Below are 25129 nucleotides of genomic sequence, written 5' to 3'. Positions count from 1 at the left end.
AGCTGGGAGCAAATTGTACTCTAAACCCTTTAACCTGATTAAGAACCTAAAATATTCTTGCTAACTTGGAAAATACCCCTGATATTTAAAATTTCCTAAAAGGTAGCTCTCCTCCTACCTTTTAGATGGAATACTGGGTGATATCAGTCAAACAGCATCGTTATTACCATAAGAAAAAGTCCTGTGAGAAAGCACATGTGGCCACCTTAGTCATTATTGAAGTGTCCTTATGACTGTCAGAGGGAGCAGGTGAGAGGCCGGGGAGGCGGCGAGAGCGAGCGAGTCAAGTGTTTTTGTTTACTCCTTTGAAGTCTTGCAGCACCTACTGTTTACCACGCGCCCCTCTCCGCTCCTGCTGAAGGCTGGAATTCACCGCGTGCCTCCCTTTTCCTGTCTGAGATGCAGAGGGAACTAGTCCGTGGAGTCGGTCCATCCCTGCCCCCACGCGTCAGCGCACGCACACCTAGCCAGTGGAAAAGAAAAAGGGTTACTCACCTTCATCCACTTGACAAAGATTTCCAGGCGGTGATGGGAGGGCTTTAGCTCTCCCTGAAGGATGAATAAATACGCAGCCCTACTGGCAGGCTGCTCACAGTCAAGCCGAGGTGAAAAGGCAGACCGAGGTCTGGCTCTCCCGGCGCCTGTGAGACCCCGTCCTGGCACCATGCGGGGCATAGTCATCTGCCTGATGGTCCTCTTCTCAGGGACAGTGGCCCGCAAGTCCAGCCTGCAGGGGCAGGATCGCCTCCTGGTTAGACTGCGCCAACTCATTGATGTCGTTGATCAGCTGAAAAATTATGTGAATGACTTGGTAAGGCCATACTTGTAAGAAGACAGTCTAAAAGATATGCTTCCATGAATGTAAAAGAAGCTTTTTGACTTAAAATAACTCAGAATTAATTTTCTTTTGCCATAGGACCCTGAATTTCTGCCAGCTCCAGAAGATGTGAAGGTAAGACCAGTTGCATTTATTTGTGAAGATATAGTTGATACAAGTTTTAAAATCCCATTAAGAAAGGCATTAAGATGATTGTTTAGGAATATACTTACTTTCAATGAATTTGGAGGTTTAATAATTGAGAAAATAGTTCTTTCTATTTTGGTCAAGTATTCATTAATATACCAACCAAGCCAGCCAATAATATGCTACATACCTTATAAAATATATACTTAACCCCAAATGTCTCTAAGAGTACATCCATGCAGTACTGGTGAGATGAATAACAAAATTAGAAAACAAGCTGTACTGTGAGCAGTTTCTGAATGACCACCCACTAATGAGATTTTAAGAGCCCTTGTGCATGAGACTTCTAGAGCCCTTTGGTAGCCCTGCTAAGACATTCAGACCTGCATGGTAAGAAGCAGAACTCACCTTTTCATAACTAGGAAGGAAGGAAGAGAAAGAGAAAGGGTGGAAGGATGGGAGGGAGGAAGGCAGGAAGAGAGAAGAAAAAGGAATACTGGATCAGAAGAGAGAGAGAAAGAGAAAAAATGGAAGGGAGGGAGAGAGGAAGGCAGGAAGAGAGAAGAAAAAGGAAGACTGGAGCACAGGAGAGGCACGGAGTGTCCACGGGAAGGCTGTCCGCAGCCCAGGGCCCTGTATACTGGCCTGGACGGTGCGGTCCTCGGGCCTTCGGTGAGGTCTTTAGGAAGGACCATTTTCAGCAGCTCACCCCATCCTCTTCAGCCATCTCGATCCATTCGGCCCAGAGGAGACGAGGCCTAGCACTCGAGCCCTGCCGTGTCCTCACTGAGTCTTCGGGCGTGTTACCCTAAGGATATAAACGCAGTTGGGGAAATTTTTCATTGTCACAGATTTTCAACTGCAGAAATTAGAGTAACTCCACAAGTGCTACCAGTAATGAGGACAGTACAGAGGGGAGATTTATGAGGATGCATCGCAAAGAAAACAATTACCGTAAATGACTATGTGTAAAAGTGTAGAAAGTGAGTGAGTCACGACGACCGCTCTCCAAAGTTCGTGCTCTGGCTCCGGACCTAACCGCTCTTGTTTACTGGAGCCTTTTTTAACAAGCAGCATTTAAAATGAAAGTAGCACATTCATTTATTGGAAAGGCTTTTTCAATAAGTAAGAATGTGTCTCAATCAATGTTCTAATTATCAAAACAGAACATTTTTCAGCAGCTCATGCCCTTTGTTTAACTGCTGTGGTTAGAGCTCTTTCTGGAGTTTCGCGCTGCAGCCTGTAACTTGCAAAGTGAGAATAAGAAAGACGTGCTACTTTCTAGCCTGAGTTGGCCTCGTGGGCACTTTCTCTGTGAGCTTTGTTACAGAGAGCCACTTCTTATCTTACATCGCAAGGAGAGGACTTGGTCTCTGTGACACTGTATCCGTGAGGTTATCTGACTGAACACTCTGGCTGTGGTGCCGGAGAGTGACTGTCTAACTAAGATCATTGAGCAGCACTGGCAGGCAAATCAGGGAGGAAGAAAAGAGTTTAAGGTTACTGTAGTGTTATATTGAGTTCTGCAGGACTAGCATTGAAGCGGGGTTTATAAAAGACTTAAAAAAATTAAAAGGTTTAATGAAAATAATCTCATGTAAATTTTGCAGGCAAATATTGATATGTAGTCATTATCTAAGATCTCTAATTCATCTCAGAGGTGTTTTTCTTTCTTTCTCTTTCTAATCATAACCAGGGGTCCTGATCAGATTTTGCCCCCTGCTGCCCCGCCCCAAACATCTGTCAGTGTCTGGAGAGATATTTGGTTTTCGCAGTTGTGTGTGGGGTTGTGCAGCGGGGGGGGGGGGGCGGGCAGGTTCTATTGGTATCTTGCAGGCCGAGGCCAGGGATGCTGCTAAACATTCTAGAAGGCACAGCCCCAGCAGCAAAGACAGACCCAGCCCCAACTGTCAGCAGTGCCACGGTGGTGATGCCCTGATTTAAACCCAACTTGTCTGTGGGACAAAGGTTATTCTGTTCAAATAGCAAGACTTCCTAGCGTGAATGGGCAGGGCTTTCTTTAGGACAAAAAAGTAAGTAGGTTAAAAATAGGCTGTAAGAAGGCAAATATTTTCAACTAGTCAATCATAAAATGACAAGGCCTTGTGAACCCCCTTGCATGACTACTCTTGGGCTGGGGACAGGGTGCTGGATACTCTGGCCTTTCACCGCATTGGTCCTTCTGTGCAGCAGAACTAGCAAAGGACAGCTGAGTCCCCATCTTAAAGGATGAGGGAACCAAGCCTTGCTATACTGAGGCACAGCCCAGGAAAGCCACACTTCTGTTCCCAGGTGGCAAAGGCACAGAAGAATTTGGGGTCATCGGGGAAACCCCACAAGCGGCAGGGCCACCTGGACAGGTTCTTCTCTCTACTCCCCTTCACGGCCACTTTTACTGCAGCAAGCACACCCTCAATGCAACCGGCACAGCCTCGCTGCAACGAGCGGGCCATTCCACCACCTCTTTTCCTCCGAGGCTGCCTTTGATGTGCACCTGGAGTCCAATCAGCAGTTCTGTGTCTGGGCCACGCACCACCAGGGACCGCTCTGCGACTTGCAGGAAGCACAAAGCCAGACCCGTAGCCTCTGGGCACAGGAAGGCAGGAGCGAGAGCCCAGCCCCCGGCACCAGCTGTGGTGTCCAGGCTGGAAGGTGTCATCACTGGCCTTGACCACTCCTGGCAACTCCCAGGGGGCTTGTTTGGTGGGGCCCTTCTCCTTCTTTGGAAGCTGGCTCTGTTTCAGCACCCATGTAAATGTTAACTCAGCAAAACGGGCCTCTGTGAGAAATGCTGGTTTCTCAGATCAGCACAGATGAGGCAGTTAGCATTTTCAGTTTCAGCTGGAAAATTTACCTCTTTAAATATGAATATTATTTTTTCCAGTAAGTTAAGCCGGTTGTGGTCAAAAAGAAGAGAAAAGAAAAAACTTCAACAAACAAGAACATGTGGTTTTCAAGGAAAAAAGTGCTATAATTAACAATTATAAATAGTTTCTATTAAATAAGCGCTTTGGTGAACATGGACAGGACCCCACCTGGCCTCCCGAGGGGCAGGCGGCTCTGACTTGAGGAAACCAGACAAGGCGCCTCTCTGCTGGGGCCTGGTATGCAAAGCGAGCGCAGCGGGGCTGTGTCTTAAGACACACGTTATTAATCAACATCCATACTGTGAGCATATGGGTTGGAAAATGCAAAGCAGGCCAGATGCGATTTTCTGCTGATTGTCCGGGAGAGATGCAGGAGAGCTGCCTCGAACGGGGCCGGCCTGGCAGCAACCGACAGGCTGAGGTTTCTGGGTGTGTGGCGGTGGCTCCCACACACACAGGAGTGAAACAGGCGTGCATCTCCAGGGGTGTGACAGTGTCACAGGTGCGCGCTCACCGAGGGAAAAACGAAATGTGGATACAAGGTCTTAGATCAGCATTAAAATGTTTTTGACAGGTTGGTACAAACTTTGTTCTTCCAAAAGATTCATTTCATCTGCAGAGCAATTTCCGAGGTTTTGATTTATTCCCTAGTCACTAGTTATTTCATTAAACCAAGAGACCCATTTTGGTTGTCCTTCTGTCCCCTTCTCCGTTCTCTGAGGCTACAACCTACAGTCCTCTTACCGTCTGAGGAGCCCTCCTCCCTCCCATTGGCCAGGCATGTGTCCAGTCTGCTCCTGGGCTGCTTGACTCAGGCAGAATCCTACCCTCTCTGACCTGGGAGAGTGAATAGCACTTTAGAAAAGCCAAGTGTGGTCTATGGCCAGGGCACTGAATCCTAGCTGAGACCACGGCCTCCAGAGGAAGGGGCCCAGCTCCCTTCCCAGAGCAGGGGCTGTAACTCCCCTGCCACATTTGCTGACTCCACACATTTACTGAGCATGCACGAGCAACGGGCCAGGGGTTGGACCAGGCAGGATGCTGCTCTCAGGTACTTCTGTGCACATCACAGTGCGACAGCATAACTCACATCAAGCTGCCTCCACCAGTGTGACTTCTAGAGCCTCGCAATTTAGGAAACGTGCTCATTCTACAACCCAACTCAGCCTCCCTCACAGACACGAACCCCTGCCTCCCACCCACCCTCGGAGGCCTTGGGGAGCAGGGGGAACTCGGGGCAAGCGCCCTTCTCTGCAGCCCAGAGGTTCAGTGGGACATGAAGCTGACATTCCTCTTGTGTCTACTGCAGCGAGCGTGACCCAAGACACTGTCACACAAGCGCAAAAGAGGATCGGGAAGGACGTTTTTCCTTTCTGAGCAACTTTTGTTCACCCGTCTACAAATTATCTCTCTTTCAGAGACACTGTGAGCGATCGGCATTTTCCTGTTTCCAGAAGGTCCAACTGAAGTCGGCAAATGCAGGACACAACGAGCAGATAATCAGCCTGCTAACGAAACAGCTGACGCGGACACTGCCCCACACCAGCGCAGGGAGAAGACAGAAACAGAGAGAGGTAAGACTGGCCTTTGAGGCCTACACACACACACACACACACACACACACACACACACTCCTCAGAAGGAAAGGCGCTGAGCATGTCCTTGATCCAGCACCAAAGACACATGGAACAGTGGGGCTGGCACTGAGCCCAGAAGCATCCAGTTAAGCACCATCCCCTGCCAGGTGGGAAAGCCACCATGAACAGGCTGAGTGACGTGTACACTGCAAACAGCAAGAGCCAGAACTTGCAGCTCCTAACTCAGTCACATGCTCACACCAACACATCAGACTGGCATTTCAGGTGCGAAATGCCCAGCAGTGGCCTGCTGGGTGGCTCTCTACAAGAGCGAGGGTAGAGTATACAGGCCAAGACATTTTTTTCAAAAAAAAGAAATATAAACAAACAATTCACATGTTCATTCTTCCTGGAATCAAATACATGGAAATTAAAACAAGGAAATTCTATTTTTTCCAATAATGAATTTTAAGGCCTAATAATGGTAAAAATGCTCTGTGTGTATGCAAGTAACTTTTTACAGTGTACATCAAAAACTTTAAAATTTTTCATCCCTTTAATTTAGTAATTCTACTTCTAGAAATTTATCCAATAAAATAAACAAGGATGTATACGAAAAACTATTTGGAGATGTTCTTTTAGGCATTGGATAAAACAATGAAATATTAGAAGCAGTATGTGTCCAAAGATAGTAAGAGTTCAATCCTGTGTTGGAATATGAAGCTACCACTGTGTATCATATTTTTAAAGAATATTTAACACACAGGACATGTCTGTGATATATTAAGTGTAAAAAAAGCAAATTACCAATCAGTATAAATAACATAAATGCAAAGAAAAAATCACTGGGAGGACACGTCTCCAAACACCACTGAACAATTCTATGCATTTCTCAATTTTCTCAGTGAACATGATTTATGTCTCTAATTTGAAAAAGCACATTCTCGATGAATGCTTTATTCAATACGAAACGAGTTTTAAAGAAGAATGTTACTTTTTCATTGATCTCTAGATGTGCCCTTCGTGTGATTTTTATGAGAAAAAGCCGCCCAAAGAATTCCTAGAGAGACTGAAGTCACTCATCCAAAAGGTACCCCTTAAGTTACACTGGCCTTCCGCCCTTGCTCCTGTCCCACTGCGTCCCATGTCAGGCTGCTCGCTCACAGTCTGCTGTCTCCACAGATGATCCACCAGCACCTCTCCTAGAGCCTGGGAGGGGAAGGGTCCCGAGGACCTGCCGGCAGCTGGACACTACGGGACGGGCTCCACCGCAGCAGTGAGACGCACTTCTGGCGCTCCACATGCAGGGACACAGCACATCAGTGAGCAGAGGGAAACTCAGGCCAGGTTCAGAGTCGGGACTGTTTCCCCCTCGTCACTGCTCAATACTTCAGTTTAATCCACATGGTCTGTGTCTGTTCAACTTGAAAAAACTGCCTGCTCATTAGAATCTGGTTTCCTATGCTGTGGGTTTCTATGACCTAAACTTTGTGCTTACTGGCCCAACTACCACATTTCTTGATTGGGCAGAGGCTTAAAATTTTTAACCAAAAATACAGTTTGGGAATTTACTGATCTTCTATTAACTTTGATCTTGATTACCACAAGAATGAGGCCTCTTATAATCATAACCTGAAAGTTACACACCTTCATTCAAGCTGAAATATATAGAAGTGTGGAGTCAAAATGGAAAATTGAAGTCTTTAGTTGTTTAATGAAATGAAAACTGAGTGTTTAAAAATGTGTACCTGAAGAGTTTACTTTTTATCACAGAATGTCTAACATTTGAATATATAATTTATTTATGTGCCAGGGGATATCTTTACCAGATGGCTACACAAAAACTCTTACTTCCTTATCGGGATAGATGAGATATTTAAATACCATGGATGTGAATGTATTTATGAAAGACTTTTGTCTTTTTCCTGTCAGTGGGCTCAGCAGCACAGTCCCAGCCCAAGTCCCCCGATAAGCTAACACTGTGTGCTTGTGGCACGGCAGTGCCGCCGCGGAGGGCCAGCCGGCCGGCCTCCAGAGCTGCAGCCGGGCTCGAGGCAGCTCTCTTCCCCACGGCTGGGGCAGCTGCACGGGGCGGAGCTGACTGCTCCAAACGCCCAATGCCGTCTCGCTTCCTCTTCTTTCTTTCAAAAATGACAGACAATTGGTGTTTGCACGCTTTACCTAAGGCAGATTCAGTCACCTGTAGACGATCAAAGTCAGGATACAAATGGGGAGGCCAGGGCTCCCGTCGGCACAGAGCGCAGACTCGGCCACTGATGTGCCGCCACCCAAGCTCGGCGGTAAAGACAAGCAACTGCTGTGACTGCCATTTCATATCAATTCCACAGCTTGCTCAAGTGGGCAGTTAGACACTCTAGAAAAAGAAAATCTGTGCTAGAACATTATTTGAGAATATGTGAATCTTATGAGAAAAAAACCACCCAAAGGATTCCTAGAGAGACTGAAGTCACTCATCCAAAAGGTACCTTGAAGTTACGTTCGCCTTCTGCCCTCACTCCCGTCCGGCTGTGTCCTGTGTCAGGCTGTATCTTATTATTTAAGTGAGAATCACTTATTGTTAAAATGGTTGTGAGTGTGCAAGAAGATGTTGTATGGGACATGCTTTATGCTCAGAAGAAGAATGATCTACTTAAAAGTATCTTAAGAAGTATTTTTATAGTTCTAAAAGATGTTAGGGATCATCATGCCATTAAACCTCCATGAGATGTTTTACCAGCTGCAACGAGGTAACTCTGTTTTAAAACTGAAGATGCTCTTGCAAAGGAATCGTGCAGACAGGTGTGCAATGGCCTCACCGCGCACAGAGAGCCGCCCCGGTGTGCGGGGTGTGGGGTGCGGGCCAGGCTGCGGGGGAAGCTGGAGACCAGGCACGGAGCTGATGTGGCCTGAGGGAGTCTTCACTCCTTGTTTCCGGCTTTCTAGCTGTTTGTTGACTTCTCTGACACTGTGATTTTGTATTTAAAATAATATATTTATTTTTGGTATGTTTACTGTTAATAAATCTGTTGTAATCCATTTGACCAGAGATTTTACCTTCAAAGTAAAAGTAATTTAGTGGGGTGTTCACTAAGAGCCTTCACTAACCTGAGTTCGAAGCCTTGGGCAAAGGGGCTCGTGGCACCCTGAGAAAGAGCAGCGCATCGGCATGCTCAAGGTGAGGAGCAAGACCGAGACAGCTTCCCTGCTCCATGTGCAAGACTAGGCCAGCCCTCAAAAGCCCTGGGAGGCTAACCCATAGCATTACTGGTCACCTGCAGGGAGTCAGGCAGGACACTTGCAGTCTTGCTGGTCGTAGCACTTGCTTACATTTGGGGGGTTTCTACGTTCCCCCCTGTAAAATAAGGCTGTTGGACTTAATATCTAAGGGCTAGTCTGCCTTTTTTTTTTTTAAAAAAAAAAGAGCTTAATGTGTCTCTGAGTTGCTAAAATTCTGGATGTTCCTATAGGAGCATCTGACCACACTTCTGAGTAACAGTTTTACTAAAATCTGATATTCAATCGATCAACATTATTTCAGTAGAATTTGTAGCAATACTCACTGTGGGAACAAGGAAAATGTTCCAAAAAAAAGGAAGGAAGGAAGGAAGGAAAGAAAGAAAGGACTGCAGTAAGTCACGGGAGTTCAGGGAAATGATTCAGGATTTCTACCATTTTAGCTGAAGGTGTCTTCTTTGGACAACTGCATAGAACTGTAGCATTATTATATTATCTGTGTTATTGCTCTGTTGTATTGACATTTGCATCTGAGAATTTAGTTTCAACATGAACTCTGTATTTTATAACTTAATGATTATTTATTATGTATTTGGATTTAAATGTTTATGTTCATGGCTTCTTATTTAAGACCTGATCATATTAAATGCTACCCAGTCAGAACCACTGTCTTCTGTCATTACCTGGAAACCTTTCGTTCACTATCTCAGCAGAAAATAAAGGATGATCCTTCGCTCCTGGAAACTTACTTTTTTACATGCATACTCTAGAGACAATCTTCTCACCTTGCACACATCACCGAAATGAAACTTTCCACTTCCTGCCCTGCCCCTGGGATGCCATGACCTTGGTGGCCCTCCCGAACGTGTGGCAGGTCCAGGAGGGATGGAAGGTAGCCTTCCCTATGTCCATTGCTTTTGTGCAAACCTCTCTCCTAGCTTGTCTGCCTCCCGACTTCTCATGGACAACTGTCATCTTGTGAACACTCCTCCAGGACCTCTGAGGACTCAGGCACAACCTCTTCCTTGAATGCAACTTTTGCCGCCAACTGGTGACTCTGGTGCCCACAGCAAGGACCCCGCCTGCACTGTAGCTTCCCAGCACCTTACCCACCTCAGTCCCACACACCCTGCCATTCTCTCCACCCTTGGCCCACAGCCGTGACCATGCACCAGACTTCATTGCCTGGAGCCACTCTCTGTCTGAAGTCTCCCCATAGATAAAACCATCACCTGCTAGTCTCTTTGTCCTCACACTGCCTGCTTCTGTGCCACTCGTCCTGAGACCCCTGCCAATAGCCACTCCCCACTCCCCTGTCTATTAGTTGCCCTTTGTCCCCCACAGAGCCTGGGCCCCTGCCACCCCTCGAACACGAATGCAGCAGCACACACAGTTGAGTTCTTCTCAAGAACCTGCCTACCGGGATGTTCTATCTCGGTCCCCTAATCCAGCTTCAGACACTGGTTCTGGCCCCTCCCCTTTGGGGACCCTATTCATCTCCCCTTCTGGCTCTCTGGGGTCACTTTCCCACTTTATTCTCTGCCCTAAACAGTCACCTGCTTCCAGTACTGGTTCCCTCAACTCCAGGCCCCAGGGGAGTTGGCAGGACCTCGCCTCCCATGGGAGAGAGAGCTGGGTGTTGAAAGTCGTCTACACCTGTCTGCATTCCCTCGCCTCCTGTCCACTCACCAAACCACCACCATCTGCTTTCTGCCATCCCTCATCCTGCTACTGCAGCGTCACAATGGCCCTTTCTCTGCACCACAGCTCCCCAGAGTGTCTAAGTCCCCACGTCGACTGGCCTGGCCATGGCCTTTGCTGCCCTGGACCGCTGCACTCTCACCCTCTGACTGTGGAGGGCTGCTGCAGAGGGCCCGTGGTGTCCCACGGTTACCGAAACAGATGAAGAGGGAGCTCTCTGAGACACAGCACGCAGATGCGCTTCAGGTCACACGCATCGAATCGTCTGATGAGACTGGCCAGTGGCCCCAGCCCGGCAGGTGTCACGTCATCTGGGGAGCTCATGACAATGGTCCTGAGCACTGAATCCCAATCCAGTCAGGGTGTCTGAGGGCCCAGATGCTGGTGCATTGTGAAATGCTGAGGGCGACGCAGCAGTCAGGGCTGGGGAGCACGGAAGGGACCAAGGCCGCACTTGACACCAGTGAGCAGGAGCGGGCGGCGACAGGCAGCTCTCAGCTGCAAGAACATGCATGAACTCTTTCTAAGTAATTTCTTTTCTGCAGTGAGTTCTCTCTGTTCGCCCTAACAACGGAGAGCCCAAAAGATGTGCTTATCCTGTACAACAAGGAGATAATCTGGGAGGTGTTTCAAGTACGATTAATTATTTGTTTAAAAAGAAAAACTGATTATGAAATAATCATATAATAGAATTCAATACAGCAATAAACAAATGAACAGTAGCTATGTTGAAAAAAGATGTTGGGAAAAAAGAACACACAATTTATGATCCCATTTATATAAAGTTCCCAAACAGATAAAGCTAACAGATGGTACAGGGGACCCCTGAACTGCAACAGGGGTTGGGAGCACTGGCCCCCACACAGCTCGAAATCCACGTAGAGCTGTGACTCCTCCAAAATGTAACCATTAATACCCTACTGTTTACCAGGAGCCATACTGACCACATAAAGTCGATTCACGCATTTTTGTATATCTATATATATTATTTTCATATGCTGTTTTCTTACAATAAAGTAAATGAGAGAAAAGAAAATGTTACTCAGAAAATCATAAGGAGTATAAGAACCTTATGCAGCAGTGTACACACTTATGGAACAAAACCCGTGGGTAAACGGCCCGCACACTTCCCACCCACATTGCCCAGGGCCGGCTGCCCTAGAGGGTGCAGGGCGGTCATCCTGGGGGAGGTGAGGGCGGCTGTTGAGAGAGAAACGAAGGAGTGCTCTCTTTTCTGACCCAGAAGGAGGTATTTATCAAACTTATAATTTATACCATTTTCTCTATGTAGGGTATACTTTAATAAAAAGTTGAAAATAAATGAAAGACAATGTGCTTTAGGGAAGTCCTCTGTAGCAGAGAATGACACAGGGCACTCCTAGAAATGCAAAGGGAAAACAGCTGCTGGGCAGGGTGGGGAGAGTGGGAGGAGACCAAGGGAGACCCAGCAGGCACGTAAAGGAAGATTCTAGATTTCTAGATTGTGGGGCCTTAGTTAAAAATCACAGCTTTACAATGATCCTCTTAAACTGGCTCTGACCACGTTGCCATCTTTCTATTGGGTTGAGAGATGGTCGATTTGAAGAAGAAAAGTTTGTGTTGCTGTGTGTTTTTCCCATAATCTTAATTCAAGTAATTTCCCCAATCTAATTTATAAAATCTAAGAGAAAAAATGAGAGAGCCCAAGAGAGCAAGAGGGAGAATAGGCAAGCCTTGTCCCTGGTCGAATCCCCAGTAGAATCCGAAGGGAAGTGCCGTGCCCCAGCGTCTGCCCCGAAGCTGTCACCGCTGGTGCACCCTGCAGGCCCCAGCAGTCCCGGTGGGCCCCCGCCTCAGTCAGTGCCGTTTCCCAGCAGCAGCTGTCCACTGAAGACTCCATTTCAGAAGACACCTTTGAAAGGAGAGGGCATGCTGCCACCTACTGAAATGATGTGTGCACACACAGGCACCCAGTGGGCCCCGCAGCACCCTGTGGCCCTCACCTGGAGAAGAGCGGACGGGACCAGCCTAATAGGCCGTCTCAGCACTTTCAGTCCCAGACGTCACTACTGAGGTAATTTCTAACCAGAGGTTCTGAACCAGGAAAGCCGTCCCGCCTTTGCCTGTGGCCCACCGAGTGACCTCAGATAGGTCACAGATAGGGGTCTGCCACCTGCTCTGGGCAGTCAGCCCACAGCCGCCCGCTGACCTGCAGGCCTTCCGCGGGCAGAGGGCCTGCCCAGGCTGCTGGGGCCCTTGTTAGATAGAGGCCCCACCCGGGACACTGGTGAAGCCAGAGCTGCGCAGGCTCCCTCACCGGGGAGATGGCACAGGGGGCTCACAGTGTCCACTCGGCTGGTGTGGGGCTCGCTGCAGGCTTTGCTGCTGGGGACGGAGCTAGGGGTGGTCCCGTGCTCTTCATCTGCCTGGGGACTTGCTCGTGGGCACCTTCTGTCCATGACCATGGCCTTAGTGAACTGTTCTTTAATATACAGCTTCCTAACAAACCAGACATGTTCCCAGTGGCTGCCACAGAGGACAGATTTAAACACACCAACGAAATCAGTTCTCGTGGCTGCCTCTGACCCCGGCTCCCTCTCCCCAGAGCTGACCATTACTGTCAGCACGACACTGCTCCGCTCAGCAGTCACTGACGAAGGGGTCCCACCAGGTTCCACGGGCTCTTCCAGGAGACAGAGGGGGGGACTCTCCCAAACTCACTTTTGAGGCCAGAATGATTCTGCCCCAGAACCCGAGAAATATCTTCCCAGAAAAGATCATTATAGGCCAATATCCTTCATAAACATAAATATAAAAGGCGCTTTTAAATTGGCAAATTTTATCCAGCAATATATGAAAGTTTATTACATTGTGACCAATTATCATTCATGCAAAGAATGCAAAGATTCTTTAACATAAAAAAATCAACCCATGCCCTCACTGGTGTAGCTCAGTGGATAAAGCGCTGGCTGTGAACCAAAGGATCTCGGTTCAATTCCCAGTCAGGGCATATGCCTGGGTTGCGGGCCAGGTCCCCACTGGGGCCCATGTGAGAGGCAACCATACACTGATGTTTCTTCCCCTTTCTCTTTCCCTTCCCCTCTCTCTAAAAAATAAAAATAAATAAAATTAAATTTAAAAAATCAACCCATGTAATACAATGTATTAACAGAACCAAGGAGAAAACACAAACTATTTTTTCAGTTGATGCAGAGTAAGCATTCGATAAAATTTAACACCTCATCATGATTTGACAACAATGCCAAAAAAAAACCAAAAAACTCTGTAAACTAAGACGGAGGAAAACTTCCTTATTCAGATAATTTTTAAAAACCTACTTCTAACTTTGAACTTAACAGGTCTTTTCATTTAAGATCCAGAGTGAGGCAAGGATAGCTATTCTCAGTTTTATTCAAAATGGCTTTGAAGTCCAACCAAGAACAATAAGGAAACAAAAGACAAAGAAAGCGTAAATTTTGGAAAGAAGAAGTAAAACTGTTTTTGTTGACAGATGACATGATTCACTGTGTAACAAAGCCCTTAGAAATCTAAAAGCTCTACTAAGGCTACTAAGTAAATTTATTAAGGTCTCAATATATAAAATTAGTTCTATACAGACCAGCAGCAAAAACTGGGAAATGAGAACGTTTAAAACCTGACTCATAATGGTATCAAAGTCATAAAATGCTTAGGAACATATTTAATAAAAGATATGGAAAGCCTCTAATAACACTGCTGAGACAAATTTTAGATCTCAACAAATGGAGAAGTATATTTATGTTCATGGGTTGGAAGACTGAATATTGCTAAGAATCAACTTTCCCAAAAATCAATCTATGAATTCAGCACAATTGAATCAAATTCACAATCCAAACAGACTTTTGAGAGCGGGGGGCAGAAGTTGGCAGGTTGATTCTAACATGTATGGGAATGAAAAATACCTAAATTAACTGAAATTTCTTGAAGAACACAGCAGACAGTCTCACATAATCAGAACCCAAGCCTTACGTGAAGTTGCGATAATTAAGACAGGCATGAAGATAGGCAACTAGACTACAGAAACAGCCTAGAGAATCTAAAAATAGACACACACAATGTGGACTGAAGAGTGCCCACCACATACATGGTCCCATCCACAAGAAGTTCAAGAACAGGCAGTGCTAATCTGCAGGGACAAAGATTTGAAGGGTGGGAGCTTGGGTGGGGTGTGTGTGATGGACCTGGAAGGAGCACGGGGTGGGGGGGGGATTTCTATATCTCATTTGGGGAAGAGGTTACATGAATGGATATAAAATTTTCTTTAAATCCTTGAATTATATATTTGAGATCTGAGCATCCATGGCATGCAAATTTTTCTGAGTCAGCAAAATTACAACCGGAGCCCTGTGGATAGCTTGCGCCCTCCTAGCAGGTCAGGGATGTGCGTTCCGCCCCTGGTCAGAGCACTCACAAGAAGCAACCAGGGAATACGTTCATAAGTGGAACAACCAATCGATGTCTCTCTCTCTCTCTCTACAACTAATTTCTTTTAAAAAGCTACAGTTAGAAATTAAGGAGTGATCAGGGCTGTTTGGGGGAGGCAGGCACTTGCAGATCAAGCAGGAGCTGGCCCCGAGGAGGACCAGGGAGGGACCTGAAGTGGACAGTAAGACGTGTGGAGAAACAGCGTAAGGCCTTCGGGAGGAGGGGCTGCGGGAGAGAGAACGCTTGAGAAGGAAGCAGAGGCCTGTGTGGGAAGGGCCTCAAGGACGGAGAAGCCCAAGGCTCACCCCTGAAAGCAGGAACGACCAGAGCATTTCAGGTTGTCCGAACTGAGAGCAGTGTGGGTGGGTGTGAAGGGACATGGCCCAGGGTCTGGGAGTCAGGCTCGAAAGTGGTGACAGAGGGAGTGGGGAAGGTCCCAGCCTCGGCAGAGAGGCCCGCAGGGGAAGGGACAGCAAAGAGGCCGAAACTGCCAGCGCAACGCAGTGCTGGGTGGTGCTGGAGGGAGGGAGGCGACGGGCAATGGAGGGGCCTCGGGCCCCGGGGACTCCCGGTTCCCCAACAGCCTGTCATTAGCTTGTGGCAGTTGGTGGCATGTGGGGTGGGTGCCAGAGTGGGAGCTGTAGGTAAAAACTGGACGACACAGGGTGTCTATGATGTTGACTAAAAGACAGCAAAATGCGTGTGGTTTGACAAAGATCGAAGTTTTACTGAGGTGAAGGAAGAACTCTGGGGGATAGGAAAAATGTCTAGTGCACCAAAACAACACCAGTCACATAACCTAACCATCACGGAGCGCCGGCGCTGTGCCGAGCACTCCACGCAGCGCAGGCCGCGCCAGGGACTGGGTGCCAACCCTAAGAGGCCGATGCAGTCGCTGTCCTGTTTCCAGAGCAGGGACAGAGATCACCTGCCTGTGCCACTTAGAGGTACCTGCCTTCAGTCACCTGTGCAGGGTTGTGAGCTCCAAGGTCAGTCCAAGTGACTGTCCTGTCTAACCTCACAGCCCTCGGGGACTGGGAGGCAGAGGGCAGGACGATGGTGGCAGAGAAGCCAGAGCAGGGAAGAAACCAGGACAACCGTCCTTCTTCCACTGAAACCCTTTCCTGCAGGGCTGAGTCTCTGAATGGTAGAGACGTGGAAATATACCCGTTAGGAGCTGAACAGTGTCCCCCAACACCCACGTGAAGACCTGACCCCTAGGACGCAGGAAGTGACCAGACCTGGAGATGAGGCCTTTGATGAGGTAGGTGGTGAGGTTATAGGTTACAGCAGGCCCCACTCCACCGCACCAGTGTCCTGCTCGGCAGGGGAGGGGGAGGCGCACACAGAGGAGAGGCCTCGAGAGGGCAGGCCGGGAGACCGCGATCCGTAGGCACACGCAGCTCTGTGATGGAAGTTTCAGGGCACACTCGCTTTCAGCAGGAAGTGAAGACCTGCGGACAGGTAGGCATCCTGGGTGTTTCTGTATTAGGTGGCTGACATGGACAGCCACAGAAAAAGTGACAGGACAAAGCCCCCGAGCTAAGGGTAGTGAATTGGGGGACACTCAGCAAGGCCCGTGGGCTGGACTTGATCTTGGTGTCCCTGTCATCAGAGACAAGAACACTCCTTTCCTGACAGTGGAGGAGGGGCCTCTCCCGTGAGTCCTAACGCCTGCCCCAGGGGATGGGTGGGGGTCAGAGTCCTTCCTGTACCTGCCATCTCTCGACTCCTTCAGCTTGAAATATTAAACGTGCCACAGGGCAGTATTCGGGGATAGTGTATCCCAAACCCTGCTACCACTTTGGAATAAGGATCATTTTGAGCTGAAGACATTTGGAGAAGCCTCGCAGAGCATCCCTGGTCTGACCAAAGGCAGAAACTTGTGAGCAATCAGGACCACGAGTCCCCGGCCCCAGGGAAGTTTCCCCGCCGTGGAGGAGATGAAGTCCAGCACTGAGCTGGACCCGCACAAACCAATGCGGCCGAGGGCGCCCTTCCAAGCACGGGGTTCCCCCACTGATTTACATCATGTGGTCTGCCACCGCTGGAAACCCCAAACTTTTCCTTTGTGTTGTCAGGTCTCCACAACTGATCATTCTCTGTTAAAAATGGTATGAGCTCTCAGGGCTATTTACTTTTTTAGTCCTCACTTCTTTTCGAGAAGTCTCCCACGTCCCACAAAAATTGACACCAAATAAAATTGGTATGCCTTTTCTTTGGTTGGTCTGTTTTTGTCGGTCCCATTTGCAGGCTGCAGGCAGGGAACCTAACCTGCCCCCCACAGCGCGTTCATTCACCCGTTGCAGCAACTCTTTCTTTCCTTCACTATGTTCACTGTCCATTCACCTCTGCCCACAGATTAATATCTTGCCCTGTCTGCTCCATCCATCCATGTACCCATAATCCATCCAGCTATTTATTTCACTGAGTCCTTTCAGAGCTACCTGTACATGTGACACTCCATCTGTAAATACTTCTGAAAGAGTCCCCCAAAAAGGCAGTTTCCTATAGAAACATGATCATCGCACTCGGCAATCTAACAGTGAACAAGCACTATTACCCGAGACCTTGCTGGTGCTCAGTGTGGGGGCACAGGGCCAGCGGTGGCTGGGCTCAGCTCCAGGAACTCTCAGTGTGTGCAGGGGCAGGGGCAACCCGTGTTTTAACAAACCCTCAAGTGCTCTGATGTGCTAACATTTGAGAGCCATCGCTCCAGGTATAAAAGAGACTGAAGTTTTTGACAACTACGTGCAATGTGGGGTGCTTGACTAGATTCAGATTTGGGGTGGGGTGGCTCGGGGAACAGCCAAAAGGGATGCCACGGGGGCAACTGAGGAGATTTGAAGTGTCCCTTCAATCAGAGCCTTTCGGAATAGAATGCATGCAGGGACCACCAGGGCCCTGTGAAGCACGGGTCCCGGCTCTGAGTCTGGGGCAGGCCGTGAGCTCAGCACTTCCAACCCTACGGCTGCAGGTGAGGCTGATGCTACTGGCCCTGGGCCACATTTTGAGGGTGAATCTAAGACCCCCCTCCATGACACTGGCATTTCTGCAGAGCCCAAGCCAGCTGTCCTGCCAGTATCTCACGGCATGGATGCACCTCACTGTCTCCCCGGCCATAGGTTCAGGCTCCAGGTTTGGGGCAGGAAAGCCCTTCTCGCACTGCACAGCAGCAACACAGGACATGGCGTTCCTTCCGGCACACGCAGCTTCAACCTTTCTGCCCAGCCCGCCCCTCCCAGCAGGGGTGGGGCCCAGGAGACTCGCCCTGCCCTCCTCCCCAGGGCTGTTGACAGAAGCGACAGTGGGGAACGGATCTGTCTCCCTCCCCAAACCTCAGTGACACAACACAGAGCAGCATGTTTGTGAAAGTCCTCCCGTGCAGGGTGAGTCACTGGCTGGCCTCAGAAATGAAAGGAGACTGCATCAGACAAGCTCTGTTGCCAAAAATACCCCAAGGAGGAGGCTCCACCAAAGAATAAAGAGCAAGCAGAAGCCCAGGAGGAACAGCATACTGCTTGGACAGACCTATGAAAACCCTCTGAGGAGAGGCGGGGCTGACCTGGAGAATGGTCACCAGCTCAGGAGCAGCCCCGCTTCCCTTTCAAAGAGAGCCTCGGCCTAGCCTGGGGAACACAAATCTCACAGAGAAAACCTAACGGGCGCACTGAACAAAGACAAAAGTGAAGAACACCCGGGTTTTGTTCCAAGCGGGTGTTAGCTAAAGCTGCATGATCAGAAAGCACTGACACTCTCGCCCCTTTTCAGACAGGCAGAGAAACAGAGAGCAAGAGTAGCCCTGGAGGACAGCTGAGCCTGCCGTGGACTCCTGGGCAGGATGAGCTGTGGTGCTCCGGTCACACCGTGGAACAAACTTATTCTTGAGAAGGTAGACAAGAAAACAAAAGTAAATGGATACATGCATAGATGGATGGATGCATGGATAAATGGATGGATAGATGGATGGATGTATGCATGGATGGATGGATGGATAGATGGATGGATGGATGGATGGATGGATGAATGGATGGATAGATGGATGGATGGATGGATAAATGGATGGATAGATGGATGGATGGATGCATGGATAAATGGATGCATGAATGGATGATGGACAGATGGTGGATGATGGATAGATTGTGGATGGTGGATGGATGGATGGATTGATGGATGCATAGGTAGATGGATGCATGAATGGATGATGGACAGATGGTGGATGGTGGATAGATTGTGGATGGTGGATGGATGGATGGATGCATAGGTAGATGGGTGGATGAATGGATGGATGAGTATGCAGGTCTGCAGCCTATTAAAGAAGGTTAAGGCATGAGAAAAATGTGCCCACTATAGTCTTCTTCTTTCAAGTGCAAATTTTGAGGCATAAACTGTTTCATGCTAAAGCAGGAAACTATATTTTGGTGGACATGCAAATGCACAAAACCAGACACTAGGGAACCCATGGGAACAGCATGGTTTCAGAATGAGAGGACTAGACTGGAATCACGGTCCTGCCGATTGGGGTTCAGTGGAGGAAATGTGAGCGTCCACCAAGTGCCTGGCCTTTGGACCCTGGATCTGATTTACCACAAGCAGGAAGTGCAGAGGAAAGGACCACAGTGGCTGGAGGACAGGGAGGGAGGATTTGCCTGGCTCCCTGCCCCTTCCTGCGACCAGGCTTTGGGCTTTGAAGAGAAAGGTAGACCCCCAGCTTCCTGAGCTACGATTCTAGAACTGGTAGGCAGCTTACACACAGGCTTAAAAACACATGCTAGTTATACACGTGTGATACCCCTGAGGTCAAGGTGCTTGATACGTATGTTTCAATGCGCTTTCTCAGGCAATAAAAGCAGTTAAAGCTCACTGCCAAAAAAAATCAAGAAACACAGACAACCATAAAAAACGAGAGATCAGCCTGTGTGAATCATGTCCGGGGCTCTTCCCTAACATTCTTCCATGTATGTAAGTACAGTGTGCACCCTTTTCCGAAACACAGACTGGACCATGCGCTGCACTCTGTAACTTCTGTGCATCGCTGGCCTCACAAAGGCACACGTCGGCTGCACAGCCACCCGTCACATGGATTCTTAGCAACACTGCAAGTGACATTTCTACAAACAATATTTCCATGAAAATCTCTGTCTACACACCTTTGAGTCCCTTTCCTACTATTTACTTTATTAAAAATCCCAAAATGGGAATTGGTGGGTCAAGGTGGGCATTTTTATTTTGATGCGCGTGGCCAAACTGTTCCTGAAAGGAGGTGTCCCAGCAGTACTGCAGGAGAGCCGCCTGGGCATAGCCATTGTTTCTGACCTTTGTCAAACAGACACAAAAAGAAATGATTTCTCATTTTAACTTATACTTCCTTAATTGCTAGGGAATCACACACACTTGGATGTTTTTTGCCACTTTGAAGTTTTCTTTTGTGAAATTCTACTTCATGTCGCAGCCATGTGTCCCCATGCGCTTGTAAAAGCATGTATTCATCTTTGCAGATGCCCAGTGAGGAGCCAACCTCAAGTCCTGGCCAGGTGGCTCTGCTGGCTGGAACATCAGTTGGTTAGAGCATCACCTCATAAGCCCAAAGGTCCCAGGTTCGACCCCTGGTCTGGTGCACATGGCAGGCAACTGATCAGCGTCTCTCCCTCACTCTGTTTCCCTTCCTCTCTCTCTATAAACTAACAAGCATATATTTGGGTGAGGATTTTGGAAAAAGAGACACAAGACCTGGCATGTAACAGTCATTAATAAACACTGTTGAGCCCCCTGCTGACTGGCTGCAAAGTTATGTCTGTGCAGGACCCTGGGCCAGGGGTTCTACCATGATCCTGAATCTGCCAACAATCTAACTCTGAGAAAACAGAAATTTTGGAATCTGAAAATGCTGGCCATAGTCAAGCCCCTCAGTGGCCTGACCCCATGCATCCCCCAGCCCAAAACTCGAGAGAGAACTGCTCCCATATAAAAATGTAATGGGCCGGGAAGGAGAGCAGGGCCACCCACCTGGTGTCACGGAGAGGTGCCATGTGGCTGGCCTGTCAGCAAACCTTCCTCTCTCTGGTCTGGCAAAGGCACCCACCAGAAGCCCTGCATTCTTAGTAAGTCCAAAGAGCTGTCACTCAAAGATACTAAGTTCTGATGGCCAAGCCATGGAGCCATGACTGGATGGGGCGGGGGATAGAGCAAGAAACATCTTTGGCTTGACACTCAGACACGTGTGTGCGTCTCCATATGCCCTGAGGGTCACAACTGGAAACTGGGTGAGGCCCTGGCAATCTCCTTGGCAAACATGCGGGGCCTGTTTAGTGGCCCCGCTGTGGCAGCCGAGGCAGAAACATGGCTCGTGAGCCAGCCTCTCTCTGGAGGCTTGGCCATGCCCACTTGGGCTTTGGACTCTGAGGCCGTCATCCTGCTCTCTGCCAGCCGAGGGGAGCCATGCGACCCAGGGCCCAGGGCACCTCCCTGCTCTGGGGGCCCGAGGGCCGTCTGATGTCAGCTGGCACACGGCTCAGGCGTGGCCTCTGGAGCCATGTGGAGTCAGCCTTGGGAAGAGGTGGCACTCCACGGAAACGTGAGTTTCACGGCTGCAAATTCTGCCCCAATTTACTGCCTGACTTCTTCTCCTCCCCCAGACATTTCAAGAGCAGAGAGACTCTGTGTCTGATCCAGTTCTTCCTTCCGCACATGAAAGGGCTGGGGGCCCGCGGCAAGCTGCCCCACAGCTCAGCGTTGGCCCATGGTGGCCCCTCTTTCCACCGCCTGTCTGAGCAGGAGTGGCCGTCGGGGCTGCTCCTGACCTTCATTTAGGAAAGCACAGCAAGTCGCTGAAGCTCCCTGAGCCCAGCGCTCACTGGAGAAGCCCCGAGGTTCTCCTGGGCCTCCTCAGGCCACAAGGCTGGTCACCGAACGAAGCAGAGCACCGGAGCCCAGCGGAGCCTGGCAGCTGATCTCACCACGTGGAAAACAGCCACTGCGAGGGGAGGGGGTCACCTTCTCTGCTTGGAGCACACACACCAGCTCCACGGTCTGCACCTTCTCAAGCACAAGGACCTACTTGTAATATCAGAGTTTTAGTAGGTGTATTGTTACTAAAACCTAAGTGAGTAAAATTTATAACAACCAAAAGGTAATGTAAAGTCAGTAATTATGGTACATACTTATGCTCACCCTCATATTTAAAAAATATTGGTATGTTTGTACAAAACAACCTTTTCACTCCTAAAATGATGCAACTAGAATCCTGGCTCAGGGACACTGTGCAATAACTCCATGGCCCACTAGGGGTCCCCCTGGTCGATTCCACAGTTACTCATCATACCTGGTACCTGACCGGTACAGTCTCAGATCTTCAAATGCCCAGGGAACAGCCTCAACTATACATGTAGATGACCTTCAAGTCAGTGTTATATATTGGTCTAGAAGTACTATAGTAAATCCCTCTTGGAATGTAATACCAGGAACTATGTAAAACATTGTCTCTCTTCTAAATCATTTAAAATTTTCCCAGCTTTGTTGAGATATAATTGGCACATAACATTGTGAAGTCTAAGGTCTGATACCTCTATGTATAGTCAAATGATACCACCGCAGCATGAACTAACACCTCCATCCCATCATAGGAACTACACGTCTCTGAAGGACAGTTATCTTGTCTCCTTCCAGGCAATGCAAACTACAGAATGCTCCTCCGCCCAGTTTTTCCTGGCCACCAGGAAACTGACAATGGGATGGAACGCCTGCCCATGGCGATGGCTGCAAGCCACGCCCCCGCCCTGCCTGCTCCTTCCTCAGCACTGTCTCCCTGGGTGTGCTTGTCACTGAGGCGCCCTCCTTCACTGGAATTAGGTGGGCATGAGTTATGAACAAGCACAAGGCCCCTCTTTGGCCACGAGCCTCTGATGTGGTTACAAAGGGCAAATGCCCAGTGTGGGGGCTTCCTCGGGGACCCCAGCTGCCCTGCCACCTCCCCTGCCAAGTACCTGGTGTGCAGAGTGCTCGTCCAATCTCCGAGTCCAGTTCTCCAGGGTGAAGGGAGTTCTGGGCACACGGTGGCTGAGCAGGGCACTCAGGAAATACCACCGACCCTCAACGGGGTTTCAGGGCAAAGCAGAACACACAGCAATACCTCCTCCATCCCAAGAAGTCCAAGAGAGCTGACCAACAGAGACGGGCGGGCGGCAAAAGCAACCCCCTGGTGCCCATCGGGACCCTCCCCAACATCCTCCCTGGCAGCCTCCCCCACCACTCCATCAGAACACTTCTGCTCCATCTCCTGTCTGCCCTGAGGCCACTGCCGGCTCTCCCTCTTCTCGTCTCCCTTTCCGCCGGCTGATGAAGCCCTCCGGCCACTGGGGGGCAGTGCTGCCGAAGGAACCAAGAGCCACGTGGCTGCAGTGCCAGGCTGGAAAGTTTAGCAGCAAAATCAATCCATATGGTTGTGTCTTTCTCCAGGATTATTTTTCCTTTCCCTGTCTAAGCTCACACTCTGGTGAGATGCACACTTGTAACTGTGTATTTGTACTAATGATATTATACATAGGTTGGTTGTCCTGGGTTCTGTCGAAGTCCTCTTCACCATAAATAGGGTGTCACTGAACACATGGTGCTACGACAGGAAAAGCCCAAAACGGAGACCCAGCCTGGCGGGCGACCAGCGGGCAGAGCGCTGCGCAGGCACGCCGAGGCTGCGGATCTGATGCCGGTCAGGGCACACGCGAGTCCACCAACGAGCGCTCAAAGAAGTGGGACAACAGATCGATCTCTCTCTCCCGGCTTCCCTCCTGCTCCCTTCCTCACTAAAATCTATCAGTAAATTTTTAAATGTTTAAAATAAAATAAATAAAATTACTACCAAAATAGAGACAAAAAGGACACTGCACTTGACTAAGCCTTCCTGGGGTCCAAACCACAAAGCGATGAAGACGGCATTGCCCTGAGCCCTTCAGACGGAGCTGAGACTCTGGCAGAGAGCAGGTGTCCCAACGACACCCCTGCAAACCCGTCTCTATCACAAGAAGGGCCCTTGGGGTTCGGGCCTGCGTGCGGTGGGTCTTCTCAGTGTGAGTCCGCCCGCTGTGCCCACTGTGCCAGGCCTGGCGCTGCGTGGAGCGCAGCCCTGCCCCAGGCAGCTGCTCTGCCATTGTCCCTAGGTGTCTGCCTTTACTCTGCACACACGTCACCTGCTTTGCTTGTAAGAGCTTGTGCCTACAAATACAGGTGCTGGCCAAGGAGGGTGGGCATTATGACACACACGGCCACTGCTTGGCTGTCAGTCCACACCAGCCACAATTCAATGTGTAGGGGGGGCCCTGGGGCTCGGAGCACAAGGGAGGGCTGGTCCCCACTCAGAAGTGGCCTTTGCTCCTTGGAGAGGGGCCTGACTTGAGAGGGGTTACACTGAGGGAGGGAGCGGTTCCCAGAGAAGTGCTGGGAACTCTTTGAAGGAGACAATGAGGAGGACGAGGTGACAGTTAGGCCGATGGGACATTAGGACAATGGTGAAATGTCTTCCTCTGTCTTCCCTCTATCTTCCCCTGGGGACAAGGACTTGCTGAGATGGAAGAGAATCAGGCCTGGCGTGGTGACTGTTCTCAGGATGTACGAGTGTGAGTCACTGTGTTGTACACCTGAAACTACTACGGGGTTCTATGCCAACGACACCCCAACTTTAAAAGAGCGGACTGTCTAAAAGTAAATGAAAAGAAAGGAGCAAACTGCTAGGCAAGCAGAGCTGGGCGAGGGAGCCTGCCCCCCGCCCCCCAGTGTCGGCGGAAGGCTGGAAGCTCAGGTGGGTCTCTGTCCAAGAGACAAAATGACGCCTGTCCCAGACATGAGAAGTGTTTTCTGTCCCCTGGAGAGAGTCAGTTGGCTAACACAGACACTCACCCTGCCGAGCGCCGTGAGGACGGACTCCGGGTAGCGGGCGGTGCGCCCATGCGGTCTTCCTGCGGACTGGCTGCCGTCTGTCCTGCAAGTGCACAGCCACTGGCTGGGTCAGTGGGCAGTGGGAGGGGATTTCGGTCGCCTCTGCGGCCTCTCGGGAGAGTGCGGGGCTGTGTGTCACAGTCGGCTCTGATGCTTAGCCGGCAATGGAGATGTCTGCTTTTTCTGGAAGAAAGCAAAGCAAACAGCTTAGGAAAGAATGGGGACGAAAGGGAATTTCACAGGGGAGAGTATGCCGAACAGAGGCCCAGACTTGGTTTGAGAGCGACGCCCTCTGAGGCAGGGTTTTATCATTGTTCTGATGGTCGCCATTCCCCTCCCACGAAGGAGACCTTGCGAGGGGCCGTGATCTCCGCAGTCTCCCAGGGAAGGAGCTGGGATCCCCACCCAGCCCTTTT

The 25129-nt window shown here is 49.5% G+C and overlaps 1 protein-coding gene and 1 long non-coding RNA gene across 2 annotated transcripts in view; one reads left to right on the top strand and one right to left on the bottom strand.

Moving 5' to 3' along the window:
• The window catches only part of LOC119037588 (uncharacterized), a 72654-nt gene extending 47798 nt beyond the window's left edge, over positions 1 to 24856 (bottom strand). Inside the window, exons 1-3 of the long non-coding RNA XR_005080228.2 lie at positions 24675 to 24856; positions 1674 to 1772; positions 496 to 787 (exon numbers count right to left, since the gene is read on the bottom strand). This is a non-coding gene — a long non-coding RNA (uncharacterized LOC119037588). The remainder of the gene's footprint in view (positions 1 to 495; positions 788 to 1673; positions 1773 to 24674) is intronic.
• IL21 (interleukin 21) lies at positions 557 to 8846 on the top strand. The gene is made up of 5 exons (XM_037129816.2): positions 557 to 811; positions 917 to 952; positions 5250 to 5405; positions 6421 to 6498; positions 6591 to 8846. The coding sequence occupies exons 1-5, from the start codon at positions 557 to 559 to the stop codon at positions 6612 to 6614; spliced, it is 549 nt and encodes a 182-aa protein (XP_036985711.2). The 3' UTR covers positions 6615 to 8846.
• Positions 24857 to 25129: the final 273 nt, after the last annotated feature.

The sequence above is a fragment of the Artibeus jamaicensis genome, unplaced genomic scaffold (assembly GCF_021234435.1).
Source record: "Artibeus jamaicensis isolate MK-2021 breed Jamaican fruit bat unplaced genomic scaffold, CSHL_Jam_final scaffold_537, whole genome shotgun sequence".
In the NCBI taxonomy this organism is placed as follows: Eukaryota; Metazoa; Chordata; class Mammalia; order Chiroptera; family Phyllostomidae; genus Artibeus; species Artibeus jamaicensis.
This window is presented reverse-complemented; position numbering and strand designations above follow the sequence as displayed.